We start from the raw sequence: 25,085 nt of genomic DNA, 5'->3' as shown, positions 1-25,085 counted from the left end.
CAAGTACATCTACTAACAAAAAGTCATCCATGTCTACGAATGTAGACAACACGGGTAACCCGACATGCTATCAATTACAGGGAAAACCCATTGCGGTAAAACATTTGGTTTGCGCATAACATTTTGTCACAAAATATATTCGAACCGGTATAACATTGGTACCATTGCATATATGTTACTTTTGTGATTTCCGATTTCGATATTGGTTTTGTAATTTACACTAACGATACCAAAATGGTACCGTATTGGTTTATGTATTTTATAAACCGGTAATTGTGTGATACTTATCTCATCCTTAGCGCGAATGATTTTTGGATGTGCTACACAATTATGTTTAATTTATTTTACAGTTATTAGAGCATTCCCAACCTATCCCCCATAATTATGTGAAGGGAATTGGTAAATTATAGGGTAGAGTTTTGAATGGTTGTGAGTGTAAATTATAGGGTGGAGAGAGAAATGTAGTGATTTTTTGTAAATTTGGGGAAACATTTAGGGAACATTGTTTGCCCCTATTTATTTTTTAATATTTGTTGAATTGGTTGTGAGTAGAGGAGAGAGAAAACTGTAATAATAAAGGTATAAAAAGTATTATTTAATTAAACAGGAAAGAGAAATGTAGTGTTTTGTAGTGTAATTATAGGGATAGAGATGGGGGATGGACTGTGAATGCTCTTATATGAAGATGTATGAAAACTTTTTGGGAACTGCAGCTACTAAATTAGAGCATTCACATTCAAAACATCAAATTTGATGAGAGCGGTTATAATTTATGGAGTGTTTTAGGGTGTTCTGAGTAGAAGGGAGAGAAAATGCAATTATTTTTCTGTATATTTGAAAAACTACTATTCACCCCTGTATTTTCTTTTATATTTTCCGGTTTATTTTCTTGACAATAAACATTTGTGCTCACCACAAGATCATGATTAATAAACATTTGTGCACACCAGAAGATCATGACCAATAAGTTTTCCTATTTTTCTATCAAAGACATTATAATACACAAATCGGGCCATGAACAAAATCTCCTGCAAAAATAGTAGTTCTAAAGTAGTTTTGACAAAATCCGAAATTATAATCTTGATTGAGCGTAAGGTTGTGATGTCCTATATCATCATCTCCTGATTTCACATGAAGATCAATTATTAATCCATCATGAAAGCCATTAAATATATGAACTATATACTAATAGAGTCAACATGATATGTTGTGAGAAGGTACTACTATAAAAAAAACAAGTTAATATAGTGAAAATGAGGGCTTTTTGTTATAAATATACTCATTTTCACGCTCCAAAAATAAGTATGTCCATCTCAAATGACATGCATTTTTAGGCACGCACCCGGAAGAATGTATATCAAAATGGAGGGAGAGGCCTCGCAAAATCATTAATTAATTAAATTTCAGTATTTTCTAAATTTAAGGCAATATATAGTTTAAAGTTTAAACCCAGAAAAGAAAAATTACAACTATTCTCCTCTTTTTAGATTATACCTAGGAATGGTAGAATAGTAAATGTATATTTGATTTTATTTATATTGAATATTAAATTTCTCTCCTGTTTTAGTTTAGTTATTTTCTCTCTCTCTCTCATATATATTTGAAAAAGAAAAAAGTTAATTATACATAACCTATTAGAAGATTGGCCAACTTAACCAGCGGGGCTTGCCTCAATGGCCAGGAACATGATGGATGGCCGGATGTCCTGGGTTCGAGTCCTGATTTCGACCGGATTTTTCCAGAGCAAAAAAACCTGTCGTGCCTTCGGGCGGGATGAGCCAACTGGGTTTTACCGGGAACGGCCAAGCAAAACTCGGATGCCAGCGTGGATCCCGATTATGTCAACATAGTATGGCCCGAGTGGGGGTGGCGGGGCTCCTCCTCCTGTTGGACCGAGGAGTGTGATATATCTTAACTGCGGAAGTCACCGTTCGAAAAAGAAGAAGATTGACCAACTTAATTTATGACAATGGTCAACTTAATCACAAATATTTGACCCGACAACTTTGATATCGAATCTGTATCTACATACATATACTGTTTGACTATAACCACTTAAAGTTGACTTTTATTTTAGAGCAACAAAGCCCTGTAAATTCACTGATAAATTGCCAAGCTTTTGATTGTAGACAATGTTGGTGACCTAGACCGTCACCATTTACAGGGAAAACACAATGCCGCGTCAGTTTCATACAATTAGCCTAACATATATTATTTCCTAGTGATTTAACATTGTTTACTCGAGTATCGGTATCAAACAAATACCGACCGAACAATATTATTACTGGTACATGTATTATTTTTATGGTTTCTGGTTTTGATATGAGTTGATTATGATATTTTACATTAATGGCACCAAACCGCTACTATATTGATTTACGTATTTTATGTACCTGTACATGTATGGTACTTAACTTATCACCTACTTATTACTGCCAAGATTCTTCTAAAAGAAATCAATTATTAGTGAGAGGACCACGTGAGTGATGTTGCAGGAGACAAAAGAATGTCACGTGTCACATATGAAGATGTCTAAAAGACAAAACGTTCATTAGAAAAAATGGTTAAAAGATTTATTGATGATAGAAACAATAATAAAATAAATTAAATTTGTTTACAACCTACATAATCTACAATTTCACAATTTCACTATAATCGCTCAGAGTCTGGGAGAAATTTTTGGATTATACCCCCGACAGAAGGCGGTTATTGAATGCTTATAAGGTCATCATGCCCAAGATTTTCTGACCGTTATCCCGATTGATGGCTTGGGTCATCATGCGCTCGAATATAGGGTCATTCTTAAGTACCATTTGATGGTCCCAATGTACCCAGAAGACGAAACATGTCCGATCTGCCGTAAGGCTTGCCTGGATAAATTCAGAGAGCATGCGGTTCATTGCAAAGAGATGCCTGGGTTCAAATACCGACATTATTGGGTGCGGGACGTTCTTTGGGACATCTTAAGGCGGGTTGGGATATCAGCTAAAAAGGAAGCCCCTCGTAAACTTCCTTACAGACCCCTCGGAAGGGAGATCCACTCTACGACCGGCAGATTTGCTCATCTTTGGTTGGGCCGGGGGAAAACACACTTGTGTTGACCTCACAGGGGTATCTCCTTTAGCTGGTTTGAGGGATAATGGGTTTGTAGCTGGGCAAACAATGAAAAGGGCTGAAACAAAGAAGGTGGAGAAACATGCTAAAGCCTGCGAAGAGAACCAACATGTTTTTGTCCCTCTGACTTTTGATACCTTTGGCTCCTTGGCACCGGAAGCTATCCGTTTCCTAACCAGGGTCCAACGGGTTGTGCATAGCAATGTGTCGACTCCAAATGGGCAGGGGTATGTCTTTAGCAGGTTAGGGTTTGCAATTCAGAAAGGGGTGGCGGCGCAGCTTGTTGTCCGCCTACCTGCTATGTTGTAATATCTTTGTTTCTATATAAAAATATATTTATTTTGAAGTTAAAAAAATAAAAATTATGTTAGATTATTTTACTAGAATATATTATTATTTTTTATCAAGTTCCTCATGGACCGTGAAGTAAATTAATGAGTGGTTTGGTAATTTCAGAATCAGTAAATATTGTTTAATAAGCCAGACTTCTTATTAGTTCACTACTAAATTGATGTTATCATTCTAAAAAAAACAACTATTACGAATAAATTAATGTTGAGGTTGGTGGTGGTAGTAAGTTTTTAAATCAAACAATATGATGATTATAATAAATTCAAAACACAAAATTTGAAAATTAATGCCATAGGAGAACTAACAAACATAGTATTAGTATAATGTTATTACAACATTATTACTGGATAAACAAGTAAGAATATTTCTTACGACCAACTTCCTCTAAACATCCATGCCGGATCATCTTCATTTTTATTTTCTTTTGATAAGTAATATCCATCTGGTTTTAGCAACCATAAAACATTTGTAACATGATCATCAGTGCCTTCAACAACGTGTCTTATTTTATTGTCAAATACTTTAAAATGTGCAGATTGAGATCCATGAACAAAATCTCCGACAAATTGAGTACGCCAAAAATAGTTTTCACAAAAGCTGAAATGATACTCTTGATCATGAGTGATGATGTGATGCCCTAGGTCGTCGTCTTTTGATTTCACATGAAGATCAATTGTTGAACCATCATGAAATCCATTAAATATATAAAATGCAAACTCACCGTTGTAACAATATTTGCTATGAGAAGGCGGTATAATAAAGGAAGTGAATACGATGTAAACGAAATAAAGCTTTTTTGTAACATATATACTCATTTTTCACGCTTCAAGTAATGAGAATGAGTATTTGAGTATGTTTGTCTAAGATAACATGTATTTATAAGCAAAGTTAGCCCATGAAGGTTAAAACTTAACAGGTTAATTTATTTATGAAGGTAAACATATGAAAGCCATTCAATTGAATTAATTGTTTAATGTTATGAAACCTATACTAAATACACTTAATACGAACATATGTACCATAAATTCTCTCATTTATGTACTATGTTTCACTTTCATTTTGGACTAGTATATATATTTATTTCACAATTTCTCACTTGGGTATAACATGTCTAAGAGGGAGTGTTCTAAAACTTATACTAAATACACTTAATACAGACATTATATACCATCATTTCTCTCGTTTATGTATTATGTTTCACTTCAATTTGGACTACCATATACAAATTAAGCTCAAGATTAAACTCCAGTTACGCTCAAATCTAGATCTGGTTTTCATAAGTACGCTCAAATTTATAATGACGCTCAAAAAAGTTTTCCATTAAGAACAAGTAAAAACATGATTGATTGATGATCCATATATTTTTGTTTGGTTGAACCGATGATTATTGAGATATGGATTGATGATTTCGAGATCATGTGAGGAGATTTCATATATCAACTTCATGAGTACAGGTTGTTTTGTACGCAATGTGATGTGTGTCATCGTTGAAGCCCCCTCCTGAATTCATCCAGTAATATTGCGCCACATGTCGCTGGCCATATATTTGATAGAGCCCATGTTGAAGCCGCATGAGCCTGTTGTGGTTCGGATGAATGGGGCTTTCAATGACATTTCCTTTTTCTTTTTTTATCAGGGATGTGAACTTATGTGACACGAAAACAAGACGCGAACGCGACACGAATTCGCGGAATTGGTATAGATAGGTAAAAGTCGGTTTTAGGTCGAACTCGCAAAATCGTTTTGCCAGACGGGTCGGATTTGGGTCAACCTAGTAGGTTTACAGGTTGACTCGTTTAATCCAATTATTTTTTATTCTATATATCTAAAATGTATGTTATGTAATAAATTATATTGGTCGGGTAGATTATGCCAAAATTTAAGACTAAAAAGGAAATTGAAATAAGATTAAAACTAAAATGCAATTGTTCTATATAAAAACAAGAGAGAAACGCGGTTTTCGTCTTTGTGGTTTGACAAAAGATGCTATTTTTGTCCAGTAATTTCAAATTTGCGGTTTTTATCAAATACTTTTGTTTTCACTTGCAATTAAACCCGACTCAACTAATCATGTTAACTTTGGTCATTAAATCCATCAGTGTACCCCTCACATCAGTGACATTTTTGTCCTTTTTCTTCCCAAATAACCCCAGCCTTGATTCGCAAATCCCATTTACATCTTCGTCGTTGTTCTTTCCTTCGTTTTCCACAAACCCTACATGAGCAAACAAGGATTACGATTCATACATGTTGGCTTCGATCATGACACTAGATGAATGGGTCAAACGATTACACAACCAATTAAGGACAAAACTGCCCATCACGTGAGGGGCACGCTGATGAGTTTAACGACAAGAGTTTATATAAATTTAGAGTTTTATTACGTGAAAAAATAAAAAGTAAAAAGACTTTCGGGTCAAACGGGTCGAATTCAGGTCAATCTACAATTACACGGGCATGTTCGGGTTTGGTTTTCAGCTTTTGAGGTTCGGTTTCATGTCAGATTGGACGCGCCAAGTCGCCAACCCGCCCGCAAAGTCACGAACACCATTGTAAACAAATTCGAGGGATGAAAAATGTATTTTCACAATATCATGAACATTTGTTAAAATGTTATAAAAAGTCAAAACCCCAAAATATTACGAAGCGAAAACCCTGGGTTAACACCACCGTCTTCTTCCGTGCTACCGGCGTTATCTTTAACTTGAACATAATAACATCCCGCCGGTTTACGCCGTTAACGGAAGCTCAACAAACTTACACAGTTATTTCACAATTGCTTATAAGTATCCCCTGGGTTTATTATTATTATTATTATCAAAATGAATCTGCAAATGCAGAGTATTATTAACCCGTGGTTTAGCAAAACTAATACGTCATCGGCAGAATACGTTCCGTTACGACGTCGTTTACGCGTTTCAGGTAGTTTTAATTTCTGTTTAATTCGTGTTTTAATTGAATTTTGGTGAAATTGTTAGTTAGTTTGTTGGACTATTGTTAGTTGTTAGGTCAATTGAAGTGATATAGTGTAGTATCGTGTGTTATGAGCTGAACCAAATCGAACGAGGCCTTGTAACGGTTCGCGAATAGCTAACTGAATGAAGTTATTTGTTAGTTTGATTTGGCTTAACAGAAAATGGTCGGTGTTAACTGTTCGGTTCGGCTACCAAGTTTGTTAACATTCGTATTCATATGTTAATTCTACATATAAATTAATCACGTAAAAGTCGTTAAAAAGTATTAAAAACCTTTAATGTACAAACATAAACAAATATTAACGAACATAACGGACGTAAACAATCACAATATCGAACGTTCACAAACACGATTGAACAGGCATGGCTTCTGTTCGTGTTCATTCATTTAGTTAATGGAACAACATTTCTTGTTCGTGTTCGTTGATTTAGTAAACTGATGAACATTAACGAACTTCCCACTGAATTGTTTACGAATAGGACGTGGAGCGTTCGGTTCGTTTACAGCCTTAAAAGTAGGTATAACTACAGATGCTGGTAGATTGTTTGTTACATTGTTCTTGGCATCACGATTCACGTAGTTATGTTTTGGTGTGGAAAGATCATTAAGGTGCTGCTGCTATTCGTTAATTTAATTACTTAGCAGTAACTATCAGCACGAGCTAAGTATTTATGGTTCGATCTAATCCGATTATTTCACAAGGTCGTGCACACACATGCATGTTTTTTTTATAAGAGACTGTTAGGGAACTATTTATGTGTTAATATGGCTGCAAATAAGTTTAGCTATATTTTCAAACCTCAGCAGATTATTATTGATTTTACGCTTATGTTTTGAATATGAGTGTAATTTGTTATTATCCTGGTGGACAGGTGGAAATGCTAATAGTCTTCACTTATGGTGCACACCGCGTGTTACAAAAAGATTTTCCCTCAAGATTAATAAATTTATATACGATCAGCCCAAAAGAAACCATATGAGAATTCAAGCAGCAGCTTCAGGGTCTTTAAGTAACAAACTTATTTTTCAAACTTCTGAAAATGAGTTTGAAGCTAATTCATATACTGACGAGACTCTGCAGCCTAAACCTAAATTCGAAAACAGATTCCTTATAATCGCACGCTTAAGCTCTTTTATTAACAATGCTGCTGAATCTTTTTTCAAAAGTGAGATAAGAAGGCGATTATTTGTTACTGCTGCATTACTTGTGATTAGTCGTGTTGGATATTTTATTCCACTTCCCGGGTTTGATAGAAGATTAGTGCCAGAAAACTATCTTAGCTTTGTTTCAGGCTCAGTTGGTATGTTTTCTTCTCCTCTTGATTGATTTGTTTTTTTATGTTTAAATCAAGTAATTAACTGGATATTTTTATACAGAGGAGCTTGGTGAGCTGGCACCAGAACTTAAACTTTCTCTCTTCCAACTTGGAATTAGTCCCCAAATTGCAGCATCAATTGTTATGCAGGTAAAACTTTTAATTCCATTGAGGTATTTATTGTTTTTTAAGTTATTTCTAATGCTTTTGATCATTGTATAACTGCATAAATTGATACAAATTACTAATTAGTTTTATATTTTTTATATGTTGATTTGGTTCTTGCTTATGTTGACATTAAACTTAATTTTCGATATAAGCTAATTGAAGTGGTTATGGGATCAGGTACTTTGCTATGTTGTTCCTTCATTGGTCAAGCTGCGAAAAGAAGGCTTGGATGCTAATGAGAAGATAAAGAGTTATATGTATGTTTAATCATCCTTGATAAGCAGAGAGATGAATATTATAATATTATATAGTTAATTACATTGGTTTAATCCACTGCATTTTTTGCTTTATTTCAGATGGTGGCTATCGTTCGGCTTTGCAATAGTAGAGGCGCTGATTATTTCTTATTTTTCACTTTCGTATTCGATTTATGCAGCGACTGCCGGTCATAGGTAATTTCTAGTTTCTATAGTTAATATTTAATTACTCAAAGAAGGGTATGTTTATATTTGGTCCAATTTTTTTGATTGCAGGGTGAAACATGTCATGTTGACTACGATGTTATTGGTTTCTGGTGCAATGACTACGACATGGATTTGTGATAAAATAACGGACTCTGGTTTTGGTAATTTCTTTAATCATTGCCCTAAACATATCAATCAATCAATCAATCATGCCCAGTAAAATCCCACCGACAGCAAAGCTATAAGTAGGGTCTGGGGAGGGTGGGATGTAGGCACACCGTACCTCTATCCAAAGGAATAAAGAGGTGGCTTCCAGAGAGACCCTCGGCTCTAAGAACATGTGTATGAAGCAAAATAAAGGAAATCAAAGTTTAACAGTTATATAAAAACTACTACTAATTATAATAATATTAATAATAAGATCACAGTTTAACAGCTATAAAAAAGCTAATAATAATTATAATAATAATAATAATATATGTAAGGGAAATACCATTATGGTATGTGACCTAAATAAGATAAGTCTAAGCCCTAAGGTATTCAATTCTCTCTAAAAATCCTTAACTTTAATTCTACTTCTCCACGAATTCCTATCCTCAACCATGTCCTCGGAGAGGTTAATATATGTAAGGGAAATACCATTATGGTATGTGACCTAAATAAGATAAGTCTAAGCCCTAAGGTATTCAATTCTCTCTAAAAATCCTTAACTTTAATTCTACTTCTCCACGAATTCCTATCCTCAACCATTGCCCTAAACATCAGCTGATTTATTTGTATGGTAAATACACAGCACGCGTTAAATATTATCAAGCTTATTAGGACATTATAAAATTTGAAAAGATAATATATGTGTGTGTGTTTGAATATTTAGACTTTTGAAACGATACACATGAAATTAATCAATCCTTTAAGAATATCGCACATGGGTCGGTTGTAGCATCCGGTCCCAAATGCCATTGTGGTTGTGAATGTTGAGCCTCTATATGATCTTTGTAGTGGGCCCTACTACTTTTCAACTCATTTCAACTCGCTGACTGTGATGGATGATGCAGGTCATGGATCATCATTGCTCATATGTGTGAATATTTTGACCGGCTATGTCGAGACATTACACAAAATGTTATCTCAGCTCTCAGGTAAACTATATATTATTAGTACTTTTAAAATGTTATCTCTTAAGCATTTTGTATAATGCATTATTTAGCCATAGATATAATGCAAATGTGTTTTTAGTAAATAGCTATGAAAGCAAATCTAACTCTAATTTGATGAATTTTTATATTGTTGTTATATGAAGGTGGTGGAAGTAGTGTTGGATTGTGGCCTTATTTATTTGCAGTATCTGGTGTCTTCGTTATCGTCACTATGTGGGCAGTTATTGTAACACAAGGTTGCAGAAAAATTAAGCTACAATACTATGGCTTCAAACTTGCATCTTCTACAAGGTGAATCAATGACTTCATTATGATAAGTTTTTTATCTGATCCGTTACTTATAAAACGTAACTTTTTTAATCTGTAGAATGTTACTAACATAAATTTATGTTTGAACAGAAAAGACTCACCAGTTACAGAGGTGGAGCAATATATTCCATTTAATATTAATCCTTCTGGAATGCAACCTGTTCTCACTACCAGCTATTTATTGGGTTTTCCTGCTATCGTGGCAAGGTTTGATCAAACAATAAATTAATATTTTTTGTTTATTTTGTTTCATATGTTACAATGTTGGCATTTTTTCGTAAGACCATTTCAGTTGTCGTGATTTATTATTGCTGATTGGTCGAATGGGTAAAATTTAAAAGTCAGCTAAAAAGGAAACGGATCAACCAGTTTAACAGTCAATTAAGTGTATTTAAGCGAGTACAACTTCGTAACTATTTTATCAAATATACCGGGATATGTGTATCGTTATTGTACTCATATAATATAATAGTTATTTACAAAATTAGAAAGGAAAAAGAAGGTAAAACAATTGTTGGTGTGTCTACACGACCCGGTCCAACTTGTTTTGACCCAAACCCATTTTTGCTATCTATACCCAAAATATCAGAGTATTGTAACATCTTGATGTGATTGTATCTTCCACATTGTGGTAGCCATAGTTTTTCCAAAATTAGAACCGTATTCTAGTTGGACTCACACACCTGTTACGTTTTACTTTGCAGTTTTTTTTCTTCAAGGTTTTGGGTAAATGTGAGAGAGATTCTAAATCCTGAATCGTCTCTTGGAGCAGCACCATGGGTCTACTATACAATCTATGCGTTCTTCGTTTTCGTTTTCAACATATTTGATATTGTAAGTAAATTACTAATCTTTCTTTGTTGTTTTCAAAGTGTTCAAAAAAATGTTATATATGTGATTATTTGTATTTCAGGCCAACATGCCAAAGGAAATTGCTGAGTATTTAAACAAAATGGGTGCAAGAATACCAAACGTAAAGCCCGGAAACGCCACTGTTGAGTATCTGGCAAAAGTTCAAGCTTCAACTCGTTTCTGGGGTATCTTTTCTATCCAAAATAATTCACTTAAGTTATTTGTTGCATCAAAGTTAATTGAATGCTGTTTTATGATTTATTTTCAGGTGGTTTGCTGTTGAGTGTATTGGCCACATCGTCAACGATCCTTGATCATTATTTGCGCAAAAGAAATGATGGGTTTTCAATTGGATTCACATCAGTTCTTATCATTGTAAGTGCATCAGTTTTTTTTTGGTGACAATCGAGTATAATTCATATATCCTCGTGCTAATTGAATATAATATCATTATTACCTAACAAAAATCATTATATCAAACATACCTATTTTCAAAATTATGGCATTTATATATGGAAAGTAGAAAGAGAAGGGTACAAACCGTACAATAGACATTATATATTTATTTAATGAAATTAGTAAATTTAAAATTATAAGTATGTTGAATGGGTATATATGGCAAGTTTTCAATGGTATATACTGAATTGCCATTTAAAAATATTATTAGTGTTGCACCAACATTTTAATAAATTTATAGGTTAAGACCTATAAATCATACCTTAATGCCATGAATATTTCATCTTTTAAGTGAGGCCATAGTTTTAGGAAAGCTCGATCGTCTTTCAAATGTCTTAAATACCCTTACATAAAGTAGGATCAAAATGGAGTTGATTTGGGTTGGGTAATGGGTCAAAACACGTAAATGCTCAATATATTAAATTTGTTATATTTCAGTTATAACATTAAAAAAAAATAGAATACACTCTAGGGTATTCCGACCTGTTCAACCCATTCTGTTTTAACGAAATTTTTTTTTGGATTTACCAGGTGGGTTCGATCATCGAACTAAGAAGATCTTATCAAGCATACAACGTAATGCCAAGTTTAAGCAAAGCTTTAAAAAGATACGGCGTATAAAAATAAAAATCAGAAACCGAGAAGCTAAATTGTTTAAGCGAACCGTATATGAAAGAGTTTACCTATAAACAAGAAAACTGGGAAGGAAGAGTTTGTATATACCACTTTTGTGAACATTGTTTATTGTTTAGGGAACATTTTGATTCTGAGCTGAGTAAAAATGAGTTAACGTGTGTTTTTATTTTGACTTGACCGCCTAGCAGTCTAGCATACACCTTTTAATGCTCCTATGTTCTTAACCAAAGGATGTGGATGAACCGAGTCTGAGTTTTTCCAAACCTTGTGCTTAAGCCAGCTTTCTTCACGTTTTGTCTAAGGCTTGAGATTGATTCGTGAGTTATATTTCTAGCATGGGATATGTTCGTGTATCTATGTTTTAAATATTTTATTTATATAAGTATATAGATAGTAAAACAAAATAAAATATATTATTTACTTTCTTTTATTATATTAAACAAAGCTTGTTATACATGTACAGCTAATATGCTCGTTTAGTCTTGTGAGCTTGGTCAAAGTTGATATATGATATAGACCTGAACTTATAAGACTACTTGTTTAAGCTTGTAATATGCTCGTTTAGTCTTATGAACTTAGTCAAACTCGATAAATGAACTCAAATTTGGACCCGATTAAGATTCTACTTGTTTACGCATTTACCTTGCCAATCTAAAACAACTCACGAACGCTACGATTTATTTACAGTTTGCTTTGATGTATGATTATTTAGGAATTAAATAAATTTATTGTTAAAAGGTTTATTGTAAAAATGATATTGAATTTTTCAATTGGTAAAAGGTTACATAACAAAAGGTTATTGAAGACTTGGTTATTTAGTATATCCATTTTAAAATTTATACTATCACATTCTTTCATTAAACTTTGTTATAAAACATAAGTGTTTGGAATGCATAGAGTAAAACATATTTACATTTTGACCCAAATGATTTAAACTTAATATAATCAACACAACTTAAGTTGTTTATGATTAACATTCAATAATAATCAATTAATCACACACACAACTTTGGAGCATTTGAAACATAGTATTGTTTATACTTTGGATAGATTTTTGTAAAGCACACAACATGTTAATTAGTTGTGGGTGATAGATAAGTCCTAAATTACTAGTGTTGGTGCTACAATCATACATAGGAATGCATTCATACAAACTTAGAGTTTGAAATTTAAACTAAAAATGTATGTCTTGCAGATAGATATCACAATATTAAGCTAATTGAAGTTTAATACACTAACTTGAACAAAATCACAAATACTAATCAAGTCTGGAATGGTTTGTATTTCTTAACATCTGTCAACAATCCTTGAACAGATCCAACAGCCGCAACCAACGAAACCACCAAGCAAGCCATACTTAGTATCTTTAGCCACACCCATGTGAACGAAAGCCTCGGTATCTTAGCCCGAGCAATGTACATCTCAATCGGGAAGTACACCGTCATAGGATAAAAAGTACCCGCACCTATCAATCCCACGAAGCTATTGAAAAACGGAAAGATCATAGCCACGACAACCGTCAATATCACATAACCTGTTCTCCATACCAACCTAAACACGTTGATGTAGTACTCTCCGTAAAATGGGACATTCATAATATGTTCCGTTGTTATGAAGTTGCTATTAGGCCATCGTTGTTTAGATTTTAACTCAACGTAAGCGAATAAAGGTTGGCAAAAGACTTGGTATGCGCCAACAAGGTGAACAGCGATGCAAACGTTGGCAAAGTCGATGAGCCAAAAGGGTTCGTAGAAGCCAAAGCCAGTCAGGAAGTTGCCTGGCGCCTTGTTGCCAAATGCGGCGTAGCCAAGGGTTCCACATAGCATGTAGAATATGGTGGTGGTTGAGACTCCTACTAATGAAGCCTTCTTCATTACCTTGTTTTCTGGTGGGTGTGATTTCAAAGTGTCCTACAGTTTCAAGGACATGTTTATATGATTAGTGAAACTTTTGTATATGTTTTAGTACCATTAACTTAGTGGTATATAATTATATATGGCATGATGGATGCAATGCTAAAATGAAAATGAAAAATATAAGTCAACCAAATTTGAATATCAAGTGTCAACTAGCTTCAACCTATTTTGTAGTGGTGAGCAGAAAATCGAATTAACCGAATCGAAACCGAATTAACCGAAAAAACCGAACAGAAACACTAACCGACGGTTATTTTATTATTATTATTATTATTTTGTAAAACCGACTTTCGGTTTTGGTTATACCCATTTTTAAAAAACCAAACCGTAAAAAAAATAGAGATTGGGACTAAACTTTTATTTGTTTTTTGATTAAGAATTTTGTTGGATTTTAAACTATACTGCTCTAGCAACTTTTTATTCGTATAGTTATACGTAACCTCATTGTTTTTTGGAATTCAATATATATGTAGTATTTTCATTTTTTATTAATTGATGACTTCGGTTTCGGTTTTCACTTAATAACCGAACCAAACCATGCTCGGCCCTACTGTTTGAATAGCATTGGGCCGACGTCTGTAGATGATGACTAACTTAAAATTTTATGTAAGCTTATTCTTAATTTCTGTAGATATTAATAAAGTTCAAATTAATTGTATTCATCTATCTATCTATGTATATAAAATAAATGAAAGCATAATTAAAATTATAAAAATGTGTGAGCTAGAGTACCTGAATCTCAATAAGAACAGTAGAATAAGTATAAGCAAAAGCAATGTCACCAATAGACTGAAATGTCCTCCAAACTTTCTCTTCTCCGGTCACGTCCAATCCGACTTCTACTCCAGTTAAACTCGTCTTTACATTAGCTCCAACTTCACCTATATATCACATCATATCATACCATATCATCTTTTACATTACATTTTTAATACTTGATTAAAAACTAAACAAGTTATAATATAATATAATATACTGACTTACCAATCACTTTTGCCAATGATAAGCCGAGACCAATGGAAGAGTACGAAAAAGACATGACCGCGGCAAGTATGGAGAGCCAAGAGAGCTTGTGAAAGTTAGGAATCTGGCATAATATTATTTGAACAACGGCAAATAATATCATGTATGGATAGTTTGACGCGTTACAAGTTGCCGCATGTCCCTTTGAATGATAGCAGTTCGATCTTTTAACGGCCCTGTTAAATATAATCTAGTTAATGGCTTAGTGCGGAGTCAAAACGTATTTCAGAATAATGGATCAAAACTACATACATACGCCATACTAAGAGAAGCAGTGATGGTATATCCTATTGTAGCACCAATAAAATTTGCATATTGAGCTAATCCACATAAGTGCACATAACTCCCTCCTGAAAATATAAATAAATGAATTAATAACTACTGGTTTATTGGATTTTAATAATCACTGTTAAATAGCACTGGCCGATAATAATCTGTATACATTTTATCGTCACCGACGGCCCAAAATTTAAAAAAGTTGGCCCACACCGGCCCCACAGTAATTAGGATTTTTTTTCCCTAATTTCAAACTAATTTTTAGGGTTTTTTTTATTGGAATAAGGAGACGAAACAATGCTTCAAATCAAGTGTTTGAAATTATAAATTACAATTAACAAAAATCAAGTCCTTTGGATCATCGTTTCGAGCTAAGTTTTACATCAGTCGACTCGTATCTTCCTTTCGATCAAAAGACCTAAAACATTAGTTTGAAATTCGGGAAAAAAAATATAACGCCGTTAAACAGTTTTAACGAGGGACCATTGGTGCCAACTTTTTAAAATTTGAGACCGCCAGTGACGACAAATTATTAAGAATTATTAAAATCCAATAAACCTTTATTAATTAAATTAAATGAAACATGAAGACCGGACACGGGGCGGATACGTACCTAGATTAGCACGAACAACATCCATGTAAGTGTAGTTACGCTTGCCGGACACAGGGTCTGGTGTCCGGTAGGCGTCGGCAAGTAGGGTGGAGGTGAAGTAAGTAATGAAAGAAAATGCCATGAGGACAACAGGCCCAACAACCCAACCTAACTGTGCAATAGCCCATGCTAGAGACAACACTCCAGATCCTATCAAGCCGTAATGATATGTGCACTTGCAGTCATCAAAGTTCCTGTAACGCGTTTAATAAAATAAAAAAAAGGTGTGTGTTTAGCTGTTAAAAAAAAGATCATGTGGATTACCTGTTCGTTTCTCTCGCCCGTCATCGTCTAGATTTTTGAGATCGTTGTCGACAACCTCAAGAGTTGATGTCTTGTTCTTGTGAATGTGTGCATCCATGAGTCTTGGAGTGTGCTTTGGTTGTTGGGTTGGAACATGTAACTGAAGGTGAATTTAAGAGAAGAAATATAATTTGGCATTCATTAGTAATCAAATGTGTTTTAACTGCATTTAAGGTTGTCTTTAATGGCAATCAATGTGTTTTCTATTACATTAAATAAATACAGAAATGAATCAACCTTCACGAAACAAATTAATTTTTTTTTCTTTTTAAGAAAAAGTGTTTTGGTAAAAAAAATATTTATTAATTTTTTTAAAAAAATGCCCATTAACAAGTCTTTAGCACATAAAAGTCTATAAACTTTATGTTTTTTTTATTTTACAAAAATAAATTCTATCTAGATGTTATATTTGAACAAGTTTGTGACTAATTAATAATTATTGATACAACTAATTGCGATTAAAAGCATTTAAGACCTTAGAATGTGGCGAGTCTTAGGGCAACAATCAATTTACTTTTTGTAGTGTTTCAAACATTCATGTATTTTATATATTTATTTTATATGAAAAGTCAAATAATTTTACTCCTTTTAAAATGAAGATATAACTATTTTATTTAAATATTTAACATGAATAAAGTAAGACAAAGCTTGTCATAAAATATGATATCTTTTAAGAGCATTCATATTCAATTCGTTAAAATAAATGAGTGAATTTTTTTAATACAGAGAGTCGTTTATGGTGTTATGAGTGCAAAAGAGCGACATGCAGTGATTTTTCTGTATATTTGAAAAGTTAGTGTTTATGCCCTATAATTTTTTAATATATCATGAAAGTGGTTGAGATTGAATGAAAAAGAAATGGTAATGATAAATGTATAAAAATTTTATTTAATTGAAAATAAGAGAGAAAATATAATATATTTTTAGTGTAATTTTGAATTTAAAAATATAACAAGAATGCTCTAATTTTGTCATATCAAAAAATATTTATTAACTTTTTATTAACAAAAAGTCCATTAACAAGTTTTTAACACATAAAAATCTATAAACTTTATATTTTTTATTCATCGTAGAATCAATTTATAGTATTTTAGAAATAAAAGTTCATTCATATGTAAATTTGAACAAAATTGTGCTAACTAATAGGTGTTGGTACAATTAATCTGTAACACAATTTAATGCGAGTTTAGTATTTAATGAAAACATTTAGGACCTTAGAATGTGGCCAGTCTTTTGACAGATGACAACCATCAATTTACGTTTTTGTAATGTTTCAAGCATTCATGTGTTTTATATGTTTATTTTATATGAAAAGTCAAATAATTTTACTTCTTTTAAAATGGAGATATAACTATTTTATTTTAATATTTAACATGAATAAAGTAAGGCAAAGTTTGTCACAAGATGCTATCTTTAATTTTGTCTTATCAAAAGGAAACAATGAACATTAATTTGTATAGTTGTTTGAAAATATACATATTAATAATAACTTCAACTCCATCATTATTTACTTTCATTGTATTTTAATTTTCATTTTTTTTCAAACTAAACTGTAAGATTTTATAAACAAATCAACAGCAACAATAGGCCTCCTCCACAACTCGGAGAAAACCCAACTAACCAACCACCATAACAAAACTACAAACTACATGAATTTGAAACTACACCAATCAGATCATTTTAGCGATTTACACTCAGTCCTAAGCTTACACCAAAGAAACCTAAATACTTGATATCTCATATGACCCCATCAATCTTTGCCTCCAAGAAGTTTCTCGTTCATCGCTTTCGAAATTCTCTAACAAATAATAATCAAAATTGAGTTATAAAATAGTCATAAAATTAAAAGTAAAATGTTGAGATTCTAGACTTCTTTACTTGTGATTATGGACCTCATCTACTTGTGATAAAACGACAAATGTTGTATGTAAAGAGATTTTATCAAATGTATAAATTTATGATTTTAGACTTTTTATTGCTTGTGCTATATAATTCATTATTTTACCTTTAGTTATGTTTTTTTTGTATTTCAAATAACAACCTTATTTATTTTTATTGTTTGACAAATCTTGTTTAATGCATTGATTCAAAAGCTAGTAAATAAATATATGTATAAAGAAAAAAAATGATAAAATTGTTCATTTTAGCCATGGTAATTGGTAATCTCCAAAATGTCCATACAAATTCCACATGTTCCATTATGTCCAACCCAAAACCTACTGATTCGTCTTTTTTTTTTCTAACCCAATTATCGAGCAACACTTGTCAAGAAATTTTTTTGTCGGCGCCTTATTTTCTGATCCGCTCCAAAAACATGTTTTAGGCGGCGCCTGGTTTTTTCAAATCTAGGCGTCAGGTGAATTTTTAGTCGCCGGGTGGATTTTTAAAATCCAGTTGGCTACTAGATTAATCTGGAGGTGCACAAACCAGTTTGGGTTGAACCCAGTTCGGTTTAGTCAACAAAAGTCAAAACCGGTGTATGATCGGTTTTCGGTTCGGGTTGAAACCGGTTTCTTGACCAGGTTACGATCGGTTTCGGTTCGGGTTTTGACTGGTTTTGGCCGGTTTCGGTTTGGTTAACCGGTTTTGGGGGAGAAAATCACAAACTGGTTCCAAATCAGCGGTTTCAATCGGTTCCAAACTGGTTCCTACATAATCGGTTTCAAACCCGTTCGTTTTCGGTTTATTTGCCCACCTATAGATTAATTCACCCATCGCCTTCATAAATCAACCCGGCGCCTAGATTTGAAAAAACTCGGCGCAAGCCTGAAACCTTGTCGGGCGGGTCAGAAACGAGACGCCAACAGAAAACATTCTCGACAAGTGTCTCTCAGTCATTAGATAAAAAAAATAAAAAAACACGGTCCAGTTAGTTTTGAGCTTGACATAATAAAACCGGTGAGACATATATAAATCTTTCCTAGCCGTTGCTTAACCAATAACCAACCACCCGCCTTTTACCATTTCAAATTCCAGTTTCATAATAATGTCGATGATGAATCGAGAAGCTATGGAAGGTGGAGGCAGATCGGAGATGGAGTACACCGATATCGAAGCATCCGCCGACTCGATTAACGCCTCTGTCATGTTTCATCTCCTTATGGACCTTCTAGGGTTTCTTCTCTTTATGCATCAACAAATACCTTCGTAAGCTTATTATTATTATTATTATTATTTGTGTTTAAATTAGATATAGAGCAATAACCAAACCATTAACTGAAACCTAACTGAAATTAACTGAAAACCGAGCTAGACGAAAACCGGTTTTTGTTTTTCTACCCTCGGTTAACCGAAATAACTCAACTGAATTCAAATTTTCATATATTTCTAGCTATTATACCTTCATTTCGTGTATTTATACCTCTATTTCGTGTATTTATACATGCAGTTCATGTATTTAGGTTTGTAGACGAACCGAATGTTCATCAACTGTTCGTTAATGTTTGCTTATTTCATTAATTTTCACAATTTGTTTGATTCGTTGAGTATTTGTGCGTGAATGACCGAAACCTAACTGAAATTAACTGAGAACTGAGTTCGACAAGAAGCGGTTTTTTGTTTTTATATACTCGGTTAACGAACTTAACTGAACTGAACTGAGCCGAAACTAACAATACCTATTTTCATATATGTTTAGCTCTTATACCTTCATTTTATGTATTTATACCTCTATTTCATGTATTTAGGTCTGTAAACGAACCAAATGTTCATGAACTGTTCGGTGGGATGTTCGTTTATGTTTGCTTATTTCGTAAACGAAGGAACGTAAACAAACTTTTTTTGTTCATTTAGTAGTATTATAGTTAAACGGACGAAAATGAACACGTGTTTTGTTCGTTCTTTCATGTTCGTGAACGTTCTTTAACTTTTGTTCATTTGTGTTCACTCGTTTATGTTTGTTTATGTTCGTTTATTTACTAGCATGAACACGTGTTTTGGATGAATGAATGAATGACGATGATTTTGTTTGGTAGAGTCATGATGTAAATTTTGAATGAATCGTGTTAATTTAAAACTTTTGCATAAACTGTTAACTGAGTTCTAATGTTATGTTGAATTTTGTGGTTTGGATTAAAGATGAAGCTTATTTAAGCTTAACTGAATGCTAGTTCTCGGTTTCCAGTTACATAGAATTGCTGTTTTCCATGATTGTTGAGGTTATGTTCAATGTTCAAAGAATGCCTATTACATTTGTTTCAATTTTTTATTTTTTATAAATATGATTGTTGACAGGATCTTACAAGATCTCAGTCTTGAGTTTGATGCAATGAATACAGAGTTTAAAGAGTTTGTATGTACTATGTAATACATATACAGTATTCCTAAAGAAGTCTATAATGTCATTTTATTGACCTTTCAAAATTTTGATTTACAGGAAGTGGTTATTGCACAAACGGAAATGAAGGCGTCTCAACAAAGAGTTCAAATGGGAAGAAAGAGAGAAGTGAAATATGTGATAAAAAGACTTGAAAAGCTGATGAAAACTGTTGCCAATACCCAAACAGCCCTCCAACTGGCCTTCACTGAAATTCCACATGTTGAGTCTGTCATTTTGGTTCTTGGAGCTAGTCCGGTTCGGCCTAGACACGTTTACGAGCTGTGCTTTTCACACGGAAAAGATGTTGCTTCTGAAGCTTGTGATTTCACTAAAACAAGAGTTGCAGAAGTGATTTCAAGAAAGGTCCTTTTTGGTTAATATCTTTTTATAGCTTAACCTGTTTGGCCCGTTAAAGATATTATTTAACCATTTAACCCTAGTCAACTCTAACACTGAACAGGTTATCAGGACACTGATATCCAAAGGTGCTGGATCTGAATCTTATGCAGGTATTTTTTTATAATGAGCTAGAAAACTGCATAATTAAAAGACCGTAAATATATTAAAAAGACGCTGAGTTGAAACTATATTGAAGGTTTGCAAATTTTTAGGCCCTTCAAAGTTATTCTTGTTGGTCAAAGCTCCTTCTTCGTTCAATATGCCGCTGCATTTTCTTCCCAAACGTGATTTTAGACACAACAAAAAGGTAATATTTCATGATTAGAACATGTAAGAGAGTGGGTTGTATTATAATGTATATAATGGTCAGAACGGGTCAAACTAAAAAAAGAAAACGACTGAAACGGGTCAAAACGGGTTGACATTTCTTGAAGGGTTTTTTTTATTTTTTATTTTTTTATTTTATGGAACGAGAAAACAGGGGAAACTTTTTAGTACTTTTACTTTTTTAGTTTTTTATTTATATTTCGAGTTATGATTTTTTAATTATTTTTTTAAATTTTTTAATGAGGGGTTTTTGAAATGGGTCAAAATGGGTTGAGATTTCAAAAACACCTCATTAAAAAATTCAAAAACAATAATTAAAAAATTACAACTTGAAATATAAATCAAAAACTAAAAAAGTAAAAATACAAAAAAGTTTTCTCCGTTTTTCTGGTTCCATAAAAAAATAAAAATAAAAACCTCGAGAAATCTCAACCCGTTTTGACCCGTTTCAATCATTTTCTTTTTTTAGTTTGACCCATTCTGACTCATTATATACATTTTAATACAACCCATTCAACCCATGAGTCACATTTGCCACCCCTAGGTTTTATGCATTAAAAAGGTAAATACTTCTTAACTAATATTTACTATCTTTACCGTCTGACCCGTTAGAGAATAAATATCATCCAGAATAATCTTGACTCAGCTGACAATTTGAGCAAAACTTTAGGTTCTCTATTACACTTTGTTTTTATCTTTGTTGCAGTAATTATATTGGTATCTGTACTGCTGTACATATTCTGTAATCATATTTTGTAAATAACGGAGGTGATATATACGTGTTAAATATGATGCATAGTTGCATACACATAAAATGTATGCATAACTTACTTGTACTATAGCTAGTTAGCTACAAGATGTTTGGAGTTTGTACTTTACATGTATGAATAAAACTAAATTTCATGTAAATATCACTTCCCTAATAAAACTAGTGGTTTTAAGTGTGACTATTGAAGTTTTTGTCTAGTAAAATGTAACATACATTTTTCTGTATTTGCAGATAGTGCCTATGAGATTAAGAATCAAATGTAGAAACCAAGACCGAACGATCCATTCTCTAAATGGTGACGCCCAACCTGCAAACGCAAGCAACATGTTGGACTCTACTTCAAATGATTACATCTGGTAATATTTCTTTGTAATATATGCTTTAGTAGACTTCATGATCTTCTTTAATTCTTGTTTTTACCTGCCAAGTTATCTTGCCACTTTTCCATTTATGAAAAATTCTCGGTTCGGGTTTTTCTTTTCCAAAAGGGTCAAATAAACAACACGGGTCAAAATGGTTTGAAAAACAGTAAAAGTCTAATTTTAATACGCAATATCTTTTTTTATTCAAATATTTAGATTATTGTTTTTGTAATCTTAGTGATTTTTTTATTTATATGTTACTTGGATAAAAAGTGTTTGTGGGTCAACTCGAACTCATTTTGATCCGTCACACATTACAGGTTTCAGTGTCGGCATGTTATCAAAGGTTTGGTATCCAAGTCATCACCAGAAGAGTGAAAGGTACACAACAAAATAGGTTAGAAGTTGGCTTCCTTGTAGTCGGGAACATAATTAGCGAATGTGGTTGTTTTGGTTCGATACTGAAGAACGATATAAAAGTAGGAGTTTCATCATGCCGAATATGTACCATGATATTTGCTTGTAATCCAAAAGAAAAGTTCATTTTGTGGTTGTACCATGTACCGACTAAGTTTATCGGTGGTCTCCCATGAGGTCATGGCGCCATTTAAGGAATACAAAAAAAGATTAAATCCTTTTTTTCCGGCGATCCGCTCGTGACCCCAACCCATGTCACAACCCACTTTTTAGTTAAATATTCTTATTTTTGTTTCAAATTTGTTTTCTATATAATTTGATTTTTTATTAATAATTTATGTTATTTAACTTATTTTAAAATCTAAAAACACGGTCTTTTTTAGTTTATTTTTATGAACATTTTGATATAAATTTTATTTAAAAAACGAAGCACTTTTAAAAATATGTATTTTATAATATTATTATTATATGTAAATTTTGTTTTCTTAATACTTGTAAAAATTCAAGGATTTTTTTATATATAAAACTATGATATTATCTTATATGTCATTTGTCCACACTCTATTGGTTTGTTGTCTACTTCTATGTATTATATATATTGGATAGAACAAGAATGTATTCACATCCAATCCTAGTTCTCTATCTCCATTCTTTTTTTTTTTCGTATTCGCTACCATGGATCCCTCGTTTTCAAACTATCATATGAGTCTTGGAGATGAAGATTACCGAATAGTTAATACTATGAAACACTTTTTATTATTCAATCCCAAGTCAAGTTCCTATCACTTAAAATATTCAAACGTCACGAAATACTGAACCAAACACAAGTACACAACCATATGGTCCATATTCTTTTATTATCAACAATATTAACCCTCGCCCTCAAAATCATAACATGTAACACAAATACGAGCGATTTAACGTTTAGTGTATTTTTCTACACGTGCCAAATAAGTTGGCATGTAATGATCAAGTTAAAACAAGTTAACTGGGTTGGTGAGCTGTAAAAAATGGTTAAATGAGTCAAAATGGTTCAGTGGTCAACTAATTTGAATAAACATGTTGACAGGTCGATTTGCTAGATTAAATGAGTTAAACAGATTAACCCTAACAATTAACAAACAAAAACATGAATATATATATGTGGTGTTTGTGTGTTTTTGGATATGATTACAAATTGCCACTTGCATTGATACAATGTGAATATATATATATATATATATATATATATATATTTGCCAATTCCCTGGTTTTATTTGTAAAGTCTTTATTCCTATTCCTTAATAATCAAAGCCAAAATATTCTCTACTTTACTTTATGACATATATTTAAATATATTTAGTTAAGTCCAATACCGTTAACTGTTTTAATTGAAACATGCAAACAGTCAAACATACACTATCACACAATAGTTGGATAAGGAAAAAAGCATGTCATCAAATAAGTTATTTTAATTTTTTTTAGAACGATTACTTCTTATATTTAGGCCGTCGTATTTTATAAATTTAGAGAGTCACAATACACACTCTGGCTAGATTATATTATCATAATTGGGGCAACGCTAACTTCAAAATTTGGCTTGGGTGTTCCCTCGGAAAACCATACCGTCGACTGTCACTTGACAACCGTTATGCCACCACAAGAGCAGAACTCTCTGGCGTAACACATGGTGAGAAGAAAACCTGGGTGGGCGCCCACGCTGGCTTCAGAGTTTGGCTTGGGTGTTCCCTCGGGATCCCATACCGCCGACTGCCACTTAAAAAAACCGTTGTGTCACCACAAGAGCAGAACTCTCTGGCTTAACACATGGTGGGACAAAACCCGAGTGAGCTCAGGGTTCGAACTTACAATTTTTGCTCAAGGCCTAGCTCAGATCATTCGTTACCAATATCCATCCAAATGTGACACAAGTTGGATTCGAACTTGAGTTTCTACTGAAGAACCCAAGCCCTACTACCACTACATCATAAGTGTCAAGTGGGGGATAAATAAGTTATTTTAATGGGATAATTCTCAAAATGATCCTAAATAGGAGAGAGAAAAAAAAAGATCCTAAATGGATCCACATTCCCAAAGCAACCCATGCAATTTGTACTGACCAGACGCTTTGAGAAAATAAACGACGAGATTTGTAATCCAATCAAAAGTTGACATGTGTAAAGGTTCTTACACACCAGACGAGCTTTTTAAAAATCTCGTCTGTTCCGACCATATTCTTAAATAAATCCACTTTTTAAAAAACAGTCCACCAAGACTGTTTAAAAATGTTTCTTCTCTGACCAGTCTATATTTTCAATTTCTTGAGATTTGAGCCTTTTTAATTTCGTCTTGGTAAACGCATTTGCATTGAATTTTTACCAAAGAGTTCATATTCTCATATTTTCTTATCTTTAAAGTTCAAATCTCATAACAATATTCCTATATATTCTTCTTGTTTTTTTACTTTTCATCCGATCCATAATCATTAACAATTCATACAAAATGAAGAGAGGAGATCAGGTCGAGGTTGCGGATTTGGGTCCCG

At 33.0% G+C, this 25,085-nt stretch overlaps 3 protein-coding genes and 1 pseudogene across 3 annotated transcripts; 2 read left to right on the top strand and 2 right to left on the bottom strand.

The window, feature by feature from the left end:
• Window positions 1–6,087: 6,087 nt before the first annotated feature.
• On the top strand, window positions 6,088–12,091 carry LOC143571448 (preprotein translocase subunit SCY2, chloroplastic-like). The gene is made up of 13 exons (XM_077056871.1): window positions 6,088–6,387; window positions 7,314–7,742; window positions 7,819–7,907; window positions 8,103–8,182; window positions 8,282–8,377; window positions 8,459–8,550; window positions 9,445–9,528; window positions 9,690–9,837; window positions 9,946–10,062; window positions 10,560–10,689; window positions 10,769–10,892; window positions 10,976–11,082; window positions 11,695–12,091. The coding sequence occupies exons 1-13, from the start codon at window positions 6,288–6,290 to the stop codon at window positions 11,782–11,784; spliced, it is 1,686 nt and encodes a 561-aa protein (XP_076912986.1). The 5' UTR covers window positions 6,088–6,287; the 3' UTR covers window positions 11,785–12,091.
• A 914-nt stretch (window positions 12,092–13,005) lies between these two features.
• On the bottom strand, window positions 13,006–14,160 carry LOC143571453 (amino acid permease 6 pseudogene; annotated as a pseudogene).
• Window positions 14,161–14,418: 258 nt separating this feature from the next.
• LOC143571452 (amino acid permease 6-like) lies at window positions 14,419–16,027 on the bottom strand. The gene is made up of 5 exons (XM_077056873.1): window positions 15,931–16,027; window positions 15,628–15,816; window positions 14,995–15,088; window positions 14,700–14,914; window positions 14,419–14,596 (listed from the first exon to the last, which is right to left on the bottom strand). Exons 1-5 carry the CDS (start codon window positions 16,025–16,027, stop codon window positions 14,439–14,441), a joined length of 753 nt encoding a protein of 250 aa, XP_076912988.1. The 3' UTR covers window positions 14,419–14,438.
• A 2,930-nt stretch (window positions 16,028–18,957) lies between these two features.
• Window positions 18,958–22,760, top strand: LOC143571436 (uncharacterized). Its single transcript, XM_077056864.1, has 7 exons — window positions 18,958–19,116; window positions 20,203–20,260; window positions 20,345–20,650; window positions 20,748–20,796; window positions 20,899–20,993; window positions 22,014–22,138; window positions 22,465–22,760. Exons 1-7 carry the CDS (start codon window positions 18,962–18,964, stop codon window positions 22,520–22,522), a joined length of 846 nt encoding a protein of 281 aa, XP_076912979.1. The 5' UTR covers window positions 18,958–18,961; the 3' UTR covers window positions 22,523–22,760.
• The last annotated feature ends 2,325 nt before the right edge of the window (window positions 22,761–25,085 follow it).

The sequence above is a fragment of the Bidens hawaiensis genome, unplaced genomic scaffold (genome assembly GCF_021521415.1).
Source record: "Bidens hawaiensis isolate Kalapana, Puna unplaced genomic scaffold, B.hawaiensis_p1.1 tig00025376_1, whole genome shotgun sequence".
NCBI classification, from domain to species: Eukaryota; Viridiplantae; Streptophyta; class Magnoliopsida; order Asterales; family Asteraceae; genus Bidens; species Bidens hawaiensis.
The sequence above is the reverse complement of the archived record's forward strand: the minus strand, read 5'-3'. Positions and strand labels throughout refer to the sequence as shown.